This window comes from Adelges cooleyi, unplaced genomic scaffold (genome assembly GCF_023614345.1).
Source record: "Adelges cooleyi isolate 19-005CV unplaced genomic scaffold, UGA_ACOO_1.1 ACOO_flye_CR_arks_rails_tigmint_CR_PRNA_734, whole genome shotgun sequence".
Taxonomy (NCBI): domain Eukaryota; kingdom Metazoa; phylum Arthropoda; class Insecta; order Hemiptera; family Adelgidae; genus Adelges; species Adelges cooleyi.
The window spans coordinates 359-14,543 of NW_026096441.1; the positions used below are offsets into that span (position 1 = coordinate 359).

A 14,185-nucleotide genomic window follows, 5' to 3' on the forward strand; every position below is an offset into this window, starting at 1 on the left:
CAAGTAATTGGGTCATTAATAAATGTAGTCATACAGTATAATATATATACATTTTTTTTTCTTATATAAACGAATAATTAGGATTTAATATAGTTCATCGTTACTATTTTATTATGTTTTTTGCGGTATATAGCCAATAACATTGTATTATTATTTTATTCCACGCAAGTTATTATGCATATTTTTCCTAAAAACATTAGATTACATTGTGTTCACAACTATGCCATTTGGTCGAAAACAAATGTTTGGAACATTACATGTAAATAAAATAAAACGAAAAAAACAACATTTTACATTTGTACGTTTAAGTTGTTTTTACCACTCGCACCACATATACACACAGGGCACTCCGAATCTAATCGAATGCGTATTCAGACGTTAGTAACAAAGACTTGTTTCTAGCTGAACTCCAAGTGTTAGTAAAAACCCCATCATGCATTTCAAAAGTGCTGTTATCTTTTGCACGCTGTACTTCGTGACTGTGACACAGGTAAATACAAAACACTTATAATAACATAAACAATAATTGTTAAAAAAAAAACTGTGGGTAATCAAGATTATTATTGTCATTGAATTTATGATACTTTATAGAGCTTTGGAATCGATATCAGTCATATTGGACATATAAATTTTTTGTTCAGAGAAAAAGATATACAACACTTTCCTCGTGTCTACAAATCTTCGATTAATTTCAGCCAAAATTTTTTTCTTTTGGCAAAACAAAACGAAAAACCTATAAAAAAAGTTACCATGGAAGATATTGAGGAATTGGCGAAATATTTTGGCATTACAGATTGTTCAGGTTTTAAATACAATGAAGGTAATACACTATCTTTGAATAGGTATTAATTGTTTGGGTAATTACCGAATGTAAGCCAAAAAAAAAAAAAAGTTGTTTGTAAAAATTAGTATCCATCGATCGATCTGATGGATATAGCTTGATTAATAATTGTTTACAATTTTATTAATATTTTTTTCAACTATAGATCTATCCCACGATCAATTAGTACAAGAACTTTTGTTATTTTTGGCCTATTACGATAAGCATATCGATCACATGATACAAGTAATAACAAAAAAAAAAATATATTAATAAATTGCGAATTAATTTGTTTATTTATTTTTATACTTTCTGCTTTACATAGGTTCCAAGTTTAACGTCTTATGAAGTCAGCATTTATGTAGGCCTGTATAAGCAATTCGATAACGTTAAGCCACTCGACGATAGACTTCGCGTGATCATTAGATCTTTAAATCTAAAAGTGCCCGAAAAAATAAATTTAGAAGACAATGTTTTGGACATAGTAGACAAAGGTATTATTAATTAAACGAAAGTGCTAATTATATATTGCCAAGTTTGATCGTTTTAAATTAATTATTAGATGTCGGTGTATTTAACGCCTCGGTGTTTTTGAAAGGCATTTTGAACATAAAACCACGAGTATGTATATAAGTTTGTCAAAGGCTCGATAAAATACACGTCATATAGCTATGCTTTTGACTGGTATAACATTTAAACAAGCCTAAAAAAATATTTGTAAATAATAGCTTATAAGCTTTAAAAAAAAAACCGAGCCATAAACGTTTTATTTACACGATAACACTTGTACTTAGGGCAGAGGTCTAGATTTGAATCAGGTTCAGTTCCTAATGAATTTATATAAAGATCACAAAACAGATGGCAACCACATTGAACCTGGGGAAATAACAAAGTTATTCAAAAAGTTTTCTATAGTTACAGAAGACCAGGACAAACTTTTGGTTTTTCCGTCCATCCGTAAGAGTGTTTAATTGGTATTATTTATAGTTACAATTAATATTTTCGCTCGTTTTCATTTAATTGATTTTTATGAAATTGTTGTAGTCCAGGATTCTATTATTTTTATTAAAATATTTTCCAAATTTTATTCTATATATAAATATAGTAAAAAGTAGTAATAGTTTTATAAAATTGTATATATATATATGTATAATATTATATATTTTGATTATAGGATTTGCTGCTTTGGAGTTGCAAGAGCTAATGATTGTTACAGCTAAATACGACAAAGAGTTCGACATAAATGTAATAACCATAAATTAATTACGATTGGCTTTTATATGATTTTATGCAACGCGCATAATATAACGAGGTACTGTAGTATGAATTACTTTGACGATTTCTCAGGCTAAAGTTATATGGACCATGGAAAAAGTCAGATTCATATTGCTTGATTTTTCTAAACTTGACAACAACCACAATGGTTTACTCGGAGAAGCCGAATTTACAGGATGTATAAAAAATCATAACACTGTTGTTGCGGATTTCGATTACGATGGTAATATTATTGCTAATTACAGTAGTGTTAACGAAATTAGTTCAATTTTAGCTTCGATGCAAAGCGAGAAGGTATTGGTTTTACTCTGATGTGTGTTTTTTTTTATCTGTATACACTGTAACTTTTTTAATACTGGACCAATTCCTTCGAGTAGCAACTCTATAAATCACAAATTTCATCTAGTTAGTACTTGGGGGGGGGGGGGGGGGTAACTGTTAAAAACCTTTACTTCCTCGCAGTTAAAATATGAAAAAACAAAAAAAAAACCGAATGAGTTTTAAGTTTTAAATTTTACTGGCTATATTTATAATAATTCCTGTAGACCTGTGACCTTTCCGTTTCCTCATTGCTTTGATTCCATTATGCCTATACTCTACTCTACTAGTCCTCTCGGATAAAATCACTTTCAAATTAACGCTTTAATGCCTATTTGTAAATACAGAACCTCAATTTAAAAATGTCTAACTTTACTGGTTTATACTGTGCTTGGTTTGGACTGTACTGGTTTGAACATACTATCCACAGATTCGCATCGAAGCGTTTTTTCGAAAGTGATTTTATCACTTTCAGATTTAAAAATTCCTGTAAACCTGTGACCTCCCCGTCCCCATTATGCCCCGACCCCACTGTACTGGTTTTTTATCTTTTAATAACCATCACAGAACGAGTATAGAGTAGGGTTGTGATGGTCTCGGGCCAATACAATTTGCCATAGCTGAAATATTAGAAAAGTGAATTCCGAGAAACCCCAATAAATCAACGACATTAGTTTTTATCTTGTTATAAAAACATAATTGATTTTTGGTAAAGTCCAAATACTTTGCTGATGTTTTTATATAGTAAATATTATATTACGGTGGTTAAAATATTTAAACGGGTCCGGAGACAACAAATGTAATTCCTAACTAAAAAAATGTTTTACTTTTTAGATGACAAACATATAAATATTGCAGAGTTCTTCATGGTTCACTTCCGAATATTTAAAGATTAATCAACTTAAAATGACACAAACTGATATATTAAAAGAGCTTTCAATCCTTATTTTGAGTGTGCTTTAATAATGAGAAATAAATTTGATTCTATAATGTATTCTTCTAAGACTGTGTCACTTTACACATATTTACCTATTTTAATGCTTCAATGAATGTATGGCGGTATTAATCCGGATTCATAATATGATAGGATCTAAATTTTAAAAGAAATATCACTTTCACTCACTTTGTATTCAGTCCTTTTAGTAGTAAGGTTAACATTACTAAGATTACCTATTGTACCCAGATCATCAGGTTATTGTGTGAATTAATGGTTTCATGACTTTTATAATATATAAATGTAATAATAATAATATATAATATGCGTGTCGTGCATAATAATTATTACATAAACAAAGTTATCAATATATATTAAATATCAACTTTTCACTATTAGTGTGTAGAATTTTGTTTCTTTCCTATTCACCGACATTTCTGATTCACAGTAATATAATATATGTACGTTGTAACTTCATAAAAGCATAACAACAACAATAATAATAATATATGCATATTATTTGACATTGCAATTTTATGTATGTTTAATTGATCCGTTTCGGAATAGCATTTTCAGTTTTCCAGCGTGAATTTAATTAATCGAACAACGTCCATATAGATAATTTTAATCTATTTTTATACTTGATCGGTAATTACCATTATGTTATTTTGATGATACTAATTTCAAGGCTGGGCTGTTTCAAATAAATTGTAAATCAACGAGCTCAACAATATACTTACCTATGCTTGTATGTCAGTGCTTCGACAAGTTCCTATAATTTTCCAAGGCTCTAGTCCGCATAACCAGACAAAACTCTTAAAAAACTGAATAAAACAATAAGCACTATTTTATTTTAGTTTTTACCGGCGTCCGAAAACGTTCTAGAACTTTTTCTACAAATTCCATTTTTAAAAGTCATCTTTGGAACAGATAATAATAATATGTAATTGTTCCTCAAAAACAGTTAAATAAATGTTATAAAAATACAATTTTCCAGAATAACAGGAGTTAATGTTTAAACATTTCAAATATAGTAAGATTTTTTTGAACAATATCAAAATTAAAATAATACTTTAGACTTTAAGAGGATTGGAAGTGACCGTTTTTAAGAAGATTTAAATAGGCAAAATTTTAGAAAAAAAGTGATTTAAACACATTTCGACCATGTCAATTAATTTTCTACTAATGTGTATTAGCTTCGAGGTATTATTTTTAATTTATAAAATGTTGTCTTTTGAGTAAAAGTCGTTTTGGTTTATTTTAGAACAAAAAGCCAGACAAATTTACGCCTACATAGAATGACTCGATTTTGTTTTTGCAAAGAGATTCGAGTCCTTTGACTACTTTACTTGGTCTGGTAGGAAAATCAATTTTCATTTAAAATAAACTATTAACTAATAATGTAATAAATTTAGAATATTCCTTAGGTATACAGGAATATACATTTTACTTGTATGTTACATTTCAATGTTGGTACAAATTAGTAAGATTTAGGTAATAATATAATATTATTACAGAGTTTTCCATAAGGATTTAATATATTTTGACATATCTTTTTAAATAGAGATTGTTTTCCACAATACCAATACGAAAAACAAATCACATTTATTGTAAAACTAAAACAGTAGGAAAGATAAAAATATAGTTTGAAAATTGATTGGGTATTAAGCCTATTTTTTTTTTTTTTTTGGTTAAGCGTTTTTTTTTAAAAATCTTATTTTTTTAGTTTTTATTATTTAATACCGCAAATGTTTTCGCTAAGTTTTTTCTAGACAAAGTATCATAGTGTCAAAAGTTTCTTACATCAAGCGAAAGATAAATGCTGAAAGATATAAGTGGCGTCATCACTGGTCTCCAAAAGCAAACAATAAGCTGAGAGACATCACAGATAACATTGTAGCTTACCGATATCCACCTGAATTCAACCGCCATGGCCAAAACGTTATTTGCCGAGTAAGAATAGGCCATTCCCAGCTCACACATTTATTTCTATTAAGCAGGAAACCATAGAGGAATTCCCTCTGCCAAACTTGTAATGTTATGGAGATGATTTAGTAAAACCGGAATGATGAATAAATAGTTATTAGAAATGACAACCAGTTAAAATTGTAGTTAACGGCATATTATTTATTTGACATAATTTGTTGTTTTTATAATATTAATATAAGACTGTTAGGTTATTGGGTAAACTATGATGATACAATAATTACATTACATGTTGGTTTTAGAATAACGAATAAATGAACCTATTACATCAAAATCAATACCTTCAAATGAATGTTTTAGAAATTCACTAAATAAAGAAAAACTTAATTTACTCACTAATATATTAGGATCAAAACACCAAGACTTAACCATAGTCCATAACTTATACTTCCTTTCTATATAATAATTTTCAGTGAACTTGTCGACAGAAAAGAGAACTCGCTACCGAGTTGAAAATATTTCAAATTTATTTTTTTTAGTTGTTCCAAAACGGTATTTTCAAGCTCTTTGTTTTCTCCTTGATCGGCTAACTTGGGTGCAAATGACTGACTAAAGAGTGTGGCAATAATTTCTAATTCTTCATGTTTTTCAAAATTCAAAATCTTTTTAATTTCATCAAAATAGTTTTTCGTCTTCCGGCTGGACTTCTTTATCCGATCGATAGTCATCCCTGTCACAGATTTTACGCGTATAGCAACTTCAAATATGTATTTAACGTTCATGAAATTATCTTGACATTCAGCAACGTCATTGGTCAGTGTCCCATTAGATTCAATGTTAAGACTTTTGGAGCATTTATTATTTATTAGAAGGAATATACGTTCTTGTTCCGATTTGTCGGTAATTTCTGCAAAAACGTTCAATAAAAATTGTTTAAAAACAAATTCATCCATTGCAGATCGCAAACTCAAATGATCAAATCTGAAGTACGATGTTAATTTTTTTAGTTAATTTTGCGATTCGAGTGTTGCTTGTTTCCTCGAGTTTATGCACAGATTCGATGATTCTCTTAGGCGATATTGTTGGGATAGCGTGGAGTTCTTCCAGCGAAATAAAATAACCAGAATTGACGTATTGGTGGTTATTATTATCTGCATACTTGCGTTGTTGTCCAGTGAATCCTGCAAATTGGGTAGAAACTGTTTTGTAATAGCTCAACAAACGGACTCGTGTATCTTCTTCGATTAGTACACGCTTTATGCCTACTAAGCTCAAACTTCTCGAATACATGTACACGAGCCATAACGGTTCCATAGAATCGATCTTACCGAAATTCTATAAAACGTTTAACATTTCGACCACTTGGTTTTCGAAAAAAAAAACACGGATACGCCCATGCCGTTAAATAGTTCCTTTAGCGCATCCTTACCTTCTTCGGTCAACAGAGGTTCGATCAAATTCATATAACGACCACAAATAAACACAAGGGTCGTTTGTAAATTTCATCACACGCTTCCGCCACTAGCCATGTAATCAAAAACCACAACATATTATTATAGCTGTCTTTCAGTTGTAAGGTTAGTATGTAGTAATTGGTTGTACCTAACCAATTTAAAACAACATGTTTTTCGACGATCGACCCGCTTTGCCAAATGCAGGGGTCCCGCCAATATTTAATATAATCTTGAAATTAGATTGAAAACAATTTAGGCGAAATTATTTTATTCGAAATGTATTCTATCAAACAAATTCATGATAGTCAGTTTAGGAAGAGGAACAAATCAACTTAATATTATTTTTATAGAAGGATAAGAGCGGATCAGTAGATAGAATCGATAGATTATCATACTTGCTGCACTTTATGAAATCATTACAACAATTTTTGTAGATCTATGTTGAATGATACTGTTAGGATTTGATACTCAAGTATCATTTTTGGGTTTTAATTACATTTTTGGCTGATTAAAATTGAAGACTGATATTAAATTCATAATCACCGACCCCAAAAACATAGAATTTGACCACAAAAAGGGACGAGGGGACAGAAAGGTCACAGGCCTACAGAAGTTGTCATAAATAATAGTGATAAAATTGAATAAAATCACTTAATATAATAAGTTACTATTATATTAATAGTATTGATTTTTTTTTTCGTATATATTTTTATTTTATGAAATAGGTAATTTCAGTAAAGTATCTGTCATGAAGATTGAATTATTTTTTTTGCTGGTAAGTTACTGTTTTTATAATAATTGACCTGTAAAATATGTAGTGGGTAAGCAAATAAAAATAAATAAACAGGACAGTGGGGTCGGGGCATAGTGGGGACGGAGAGGTCACAGGTATCCAGATTTTATTAGAACTGAAAGTAACAAAATCACTTTTAAATAAACGCTTGGATGCGAATCTGTGGATAGTATGTTCAAACCAGTTATAGCGGTTTAGAAGATATCGTGGGACCAGCAATAATGTACTTAAAATTTAATATTTAGTCTTGTGCAGGGTGGATACATAAGGTTGATCGTTGTCTATATAAATGTACTGTCATAGTTACTCATATATCGTAATTAACAATATAATACAAATATTTTCATTACCTGTTGACTGTTGATTCACTCGCACATAGCAACCTAGAAACTGACTACGGCCAAAGTGTAAATTTACCCTATTTTTGGTGGTTTTCCTTAATAAAAAAAGATTTTTGAGAAAATTGTATGTGTTATAGTTCCATTTTAGATCTACTTTTCAGATCTAAATCTCAAAAACTTTGCTTGAAAAAGTGAAATAAAAAAAAAATTCTATCACTTCCAAGGGAAAAGGTTTATGATACTTTTTTGTTTTGTTAATGTTTATCGATAGTACTATGTTTGAAGAACAATTCATATAAATTTGGAACATTTTCGACTATTTTTAAAAAAAGTTTTAGAGCATCGTAATTTTAAGCTGAAAAATTTGTAAATTTTTTGGGTGTTTTTCTCGCTTTTGATGGGGAGGGATGACTTTTTCCAATTTTTAGCCCATTAAAGTACCTTCCAGGAATGATTTCTGATCTGTATAGATGCTACACGAAGAAATCGGTTCAGCGGTTTACAGGATATCGTGGGTCCAGACACAAAAAAAAAAAACATAATTGTAAAAACAATACCTTCTCAGCTCCGCACCGAAGCTAAAACATTATGAACATTACTGACTATACTTGATGTTTATAATAACAAAAATAAGTAAACTTTTTCAAATTTTGACCTAAAGTCGTATAACCATAGTAACGTATATAATCGTACGAACCAAATGTGAGTTATTGGAGTCTAGTTTTTACTATTTTTCTTAAATGACTTACAATAATCTGTCCCCTAGGTCTGTTCTCTATCTTTTCATGTCAACATTACTTCATTCAAAAAACATTTAAACTTTTGTTAGATATTGTTCATGTATCATGGTACCATTACCATACCCCGACAAACCAAAAAAAAACAGGTACAGTAATAACCAAAGCAGACTAAAGCAGTACAGTCTCAAACCAAGTGCAGTCTAAATCAGCACTGTGTCTAAAGATTCGAAACGACATTATTTTTTTTTGATTTTTATTACTTCCAGTTATAATATCTCCTGAAGACTATGACATTCCGTCTGCACTATGTAACCACCCAATAAGGTGTCATATACTTATATGTTTTAACATATTTAACCTTCATTGCATTATTTATGATTAAAATTTCAATGGTGCGTATACGCAAAATTTACAAACAAAACCTTTGTGAAACTTTATGGTTTGTTGTTTATCAAAAACAATTGTTTTTTTAGCATATTTTTTTTTTCGTTTGTTTACCTTGAAACATTTTCGTGCATGACCGTGTAAAATCCCGATGCTCCATTACTTATAGCGATTAACTAATATTTTTATAATAATTCTCTAGTACAAACAGTTATTTGTCTTTTATTAACATGATTAAATGATACAAAACCTATCGTCGAAATTTGTACAACACGGACATTTTAACTAGAGAATTATTATAAAAATATTAGTTGAATACATGTAAAAACTGATTAGGCTAAAGCCCCTCCTTGCCCCTCTCCCCCTTCCCCAAATAGTTTTATCGTAGGTAAGAACGTGATAAATGTAGAATATCGGGATATACATTTTACTTGTATGTTACATTTCTATTTTGGTACAATTTAGTAAAATTTAGGTAATACTATATAACAGTAATAATAATAATAGTAAAAATATTTCATTTGTGAAAATTTTAAACTATTATAAATAAGATATTAACAAATATCCTGAAAGTAAAGGTTCCTAGATTGGTTTAAATTAATTATGATTCAAATGAGGAACCACTGTACTCTTATTTCGACCTTTGATTATTTTCGACCATCATCCATCCTTTATCTTGTGGTTTTTATTGAAAAACTTGAAGGGAAATCGCTCGACGAAAACATCCAACCTAGCTTCTCACCTTTCTCGAAAAGACTCGTAGGTCAACCCTCGATAAAATGACTAGTGGTGTTCTCGAGGTCTTAATAAGTTACTAATGGTTGTCATATTCTTATTCCACATAAAAACGTAGCACGGAAAAAGTATGGGCTACATTGTATTGTTATTGTTTAAAATATTTTGAATTAAGTTGGCTAAGCTACGCATACAAGAAAACTCAAAACAACTATAAAAGATAAATTCATTGTCTGTTTATCTCACAATATATATGTGTAATTACGTTAATCCTAATGATAATGATGAAAAACGTTGCTAAAAATCATATACATTCTTTATCTTAAATTAAGTTGATACCTCGCGTGCTTAAAAAAAAATAATAATAATAATACTTCATTTAGCTTATACAAAATAAAATAGTAATAATCGTAAAATAAAATTAATTTCATAAAATGTTTATAAAAAAAACAGAAAAGAGACTAACAGAGAAACGCTTAGTAGTAGAAAAAATATCGGACTCAGGGTAATTTACGCGACAATAAAAAAAAACAATAATACCTTTGACCTTAAAAAAGATTGAAGTCGCTTATCTTGTGCGTTAGATTAAGTCAGTAGGTCAAGTTATATTTAACTTTTAAAATATTTATACATAATAAATGAAAATTACATGTATTAGTATGTACCATGTATTAAGTATTTGGTAAAAATGTATGCAAAATAGTAAAATAAAATATGAAAATAGGCAACCAGGTGTAGCAGGAAATAATTCTGCATAATAGTAGTTAATATTCAACAGTAAATATATTGAAAATAATAAATAATCGGTTTTAAATCACCACAGCATAAATAATAACGCCATAAAGATTGATAAATATATCTAAAAATATAATACTCAATCGATAACTAACCGTTTCAACTCTCAATCACTAATAATTGACAATTACAAATTATCAATAAACAAAATGAATATAAAATACTCGGTGTAACAACCTTCTAAAGTGCCACTTATTTGATTATTAACCAAAATAAATATCGGTGCTCATTCGAGAAAACAATAATGCCAAATAGATAAAGTAAAAGTGGACGGAGTTAATCCGAACTGGCCAAAAAAAGAAAATACACATAGCAGTTAGTAGCCTAACAGATGTAGTGCACTATTTTTTTTTTCGAAAATCGATCCGCTCTAATAGAAACAAAATTAGCTACTTTTTGCTCTAGACAATCGTTATAATCAATTCCGAATTCGAACTTGTCTTGTATAAATGTGGCGACAATAAATGCTAACTAATGATAGCGGTAAAAATAGAAAAATGGCGATGTTAAAATGTATAATATTACCGAAATCGCTACTTATAAACACCCTGGCCATAGGTGCTACAAGCCTATTTATGAGAGAGATACGCTTCGTGTCCAGTTTAACAAAGGACTAATAAAAAAAATAATAAAGATTTTCCACACATCTAGTACCCTACGTCTACTTAACTCTTTGAGGCACGAGATTTTAATGAATGAAAATACCCTAGTTGCACACAAACTTTGTTTTTTATTTTTTTTAACTTTTTTTTTATAAAATGCTTTTTATTACTTATGAATAAATGCATAACCGAGTTGTCATTTAAGCGTAAAGATGACAGGAGCCAATCAAAACAATTTACAGTTATGAGAGAACTTATGTATTTTCCATTGCATTTTTTTGGAAAACTGATGCTCGCAACCTCTAAAAATATTTTTAAATATCTAAAAAATAATAGGGAAATATTATTTTACCCCAAGGAACATAATGTCAAAAAAAGAACAAAAAAAAAAAACAAAAAATTTTTTTTTTGGTTCACCCTAGTATACATATATTATGAGTAGATGAACAAACGACTGATTACTATTGTCGTCTACTCTATACTACACTATTCAATTGTACTCAGTAAATTAATTATCTCATAAGATTACACTAACGATTTATGTATCAAATGAAGCAAATTAAAGCACTTTTTCTATAGAGTGGCAAACTGCCATACGAATTCTTACTGAAATTTTCATTAGTTTCTGATTTTAACATACGGAAATAAATTTCATAATGAACAACTAGACTTTAAAAATGTGTAAATAATTTAAAAGAAAAAAATGTACTTATTAGATACAAGAATGATACCTACCTATTGGAGATAGGTAGATAATCACCATATTTTCATTATTTTATTAGATAATAAGATTTTACAATTGGTTTTAAAATTCGAAGCATTTATTATAGATTTTATTAAAAATAAATATTTAACTATAAGTATCATTGATCCCTATATAAATGTTTAGGTATTTATAATAGTTAAGTCAATTAAATGTTTAGCATGACGAAACCAATACAAAATCTATCATCTTGTTTTAAAATATAAAACTATCACCATCAGAAGTTTACAAAAAAGCAGACGTACTACAATTTACTTCCAGCTTAAAAACAATTATTTAAATCATACATTTTTAAGTACTTGAAATATAGTTCAAAATTTGTATTATTTAAAATATGTGTGTATGCTTACAGAGTGGTCTATCTGATGTAAGACACTTATTTTTTCGAAAAATATTAATATTTTGAAAATTATTTTATTCTTATACTTGTTGGTACATATATGTATATGAATGGTTAGTGAAAATGAATGAATAAAAAAAACTAGCCAAGTGAACGTTTTTCCAATAAATCGATTAAGGCCAATTATTAAAAAACCACTTAAAAACTTTACAATATTACATCAGCTCTAATAACACAATGTACAGGTCGGTTTCCAAATAATAATGAAAATTGCTTTTATTTCATTTAGAGCGCTGGGTTATAACATTTAATGAAGACAACAATATTCGTACTTGTGTACCTTTGAAAAGTGTTCCAAAGAGTCCAACATCGGGGCCGGAGAAAACTGACGTTATTTGTGTAATTACAAATATGTAATTCATTTATAAATAGTCAAACGATTTTTGGATATCTCCCATCAGGTGATAACTTGGAATTTTTATTGGGCGCTAAGGCATATTGTTTATTATTTTTAACATTTAATATTTTAAACACTTTTGCAGATTATTTGTATTAAATTGTATATCATTGTATATCATTTTAAATATGTTTTAAACTATTGAAATTTTGTAACTTTGTAAACATTTAATAAAATTGTATACCCTATTTACAAAATATCTTTTGTTTAAAAATGTCTCCTCCAAGCTCTGGAAGAAGCCCCGTGTAACAGAAACGGACATTGGACAATTGCGAATTTTGATTTTTTTATAACGCTTATGGCAACAATAACACCACCGATGGCAGATAGTAATTTGTTAAGCTCATATAACATGATAAATTTGTATTATTTGAAATTTATTTTTTATCTAGTATGTATATACAGATAATACAGAGTGGGAAGCAACAGTTTTGATCGCTGCTAAGATAAATTATGCGAATAACTTACTATATTAAAATCGGCGACAACACGTTTTAACAATTTTTATGTCCGCAGATGGCAGTTATTGAACAGCCGATAATTGTTGAACCGCTAAAAAAGGCTAACAAAAAAAAACAAGAAACTAAAACAATTTAAAAAAATTACCACGCCCGCTGATCACTAAAAATGTCCACCATAGTATTAGTTATTATTGGTAAGATCATTCTAGTAAATTAGGGATAGTACTATTATGTAAAAGTAGGTACAACAAATCCCAGAAATCAGTAATTACTAAAAAAAAGTACTTAGTATATTATGAGACTAAAACTGGACACTTTCGTCCAGTGTTTGATGGAGAAACTGCTTAGAACGGTTGTATATATTTTTTTATGATTGACCGTGTCAGCAATCTAGCTCTAAGCTCTGCCTTGTCAGGTATGTCTAGATTGATCCTAACACCAATCGGTATATTATTGTCATATACATTTTTTAGATCAAAACGGTTTTATAACCATTACGGTGGAAGGAGAAGAAAGTGATGTTGGTCTAAATACTGTTGACTGTTTAAAGTCGATTGACCGTGTCAGCAATATAGCTCGAAGCTTGCTAAGTATGTATAAACAAAAAGCTAGAAAGTAGCTGGTAGTTTTATATTTTTCTAATTATCAAATCAAAAATGTAATATTTACAATACTACATTAAAAAACCATTGTTCACTAGCTGCCAAGACACGCTTAAATTTTGTATAACATAATTTTTTTATTATTGAAATCATCTGGAAATGGGCATGGACATCGACTACCATTTCAAGTCAGTTGTATTTAACGTCGATTTGTTAGCTTATGTCGCGCGCCTACAACGGTTGTATGTCTTTCAACATAAACGACCGGATGTGTACAACGCTTGTTTTTTATAGGCGAAAACATAAATCAAGCAAATTAATAGGCGCGCATCGGACAGTATGTCTTTCAACATACCTGACCAAGTACTGCCAGCCTATTTTGCATTTATAATTTATTAAAAAATTGACATAATTTTAATACGTTAAATTTGTAGTATTTTTGTGC

At 29.3% G+C, this 14,185-nt stretch overlaps 1 protein-coding gene across 1 annotated transcript; it reads left to right on the forward strand.

The window, feature by feature from the left end:
• The first annotated feature begins 364 nt into the window (after nucleotides 1–364).
• On the forward strand, nucleotides 365–3,597 carry LOC126845290 (uncharacterized). Its single transcript, XM_050583939.1, has 9 exons — nucleotides 365–490; nucleotides 592–820; nucleotides 987–1,066; nucleotides 1,146–1,314; nucleotides 1,383–1,441; nucleotides 1,615–1,777; nucleotides 1,995–2,065; nucleotides 2,168–2,318; nucleotides 3,248–3,597. Exons 1-9 carry the CDS (start codon nucleotides 434–436, stop codon nucleotides 3,307–3,309), a joined length of 1,041 nt encoding a protein of 346 aa, XP_050439896.1. The 5' UTR covers nucleotides 365–433; the 3' UTR covers nucleotides 3,310–3,597.
• Nucleotides 3,598–14,185: the final 10,588 nt, after the last annotated feature.

Excerpts from the sequence above, each read along its gene's own strand:
- LOC126845290 (XM_050583939.1), top strand. The coding sequence starts at position 434 with ATGCATTTCAAAAGTGCTGTTATCTTTTGCACGCTGTACTTCGTGACT. Across the intron at positions 821-986 it reads AGGTTTTAAATACAATGAAG|ATCTATCCCACGATCAATTA; the intron begins GTAATACACTAT and ends TTTCAACTATAG. Across the intron at positions 2,319-3,247 it reads TGCGGATTTCGATTACGATG|ATGACAAACATATAAATATT; the intron begins GTAATATTATTG and ends TTTACTTTTTAG.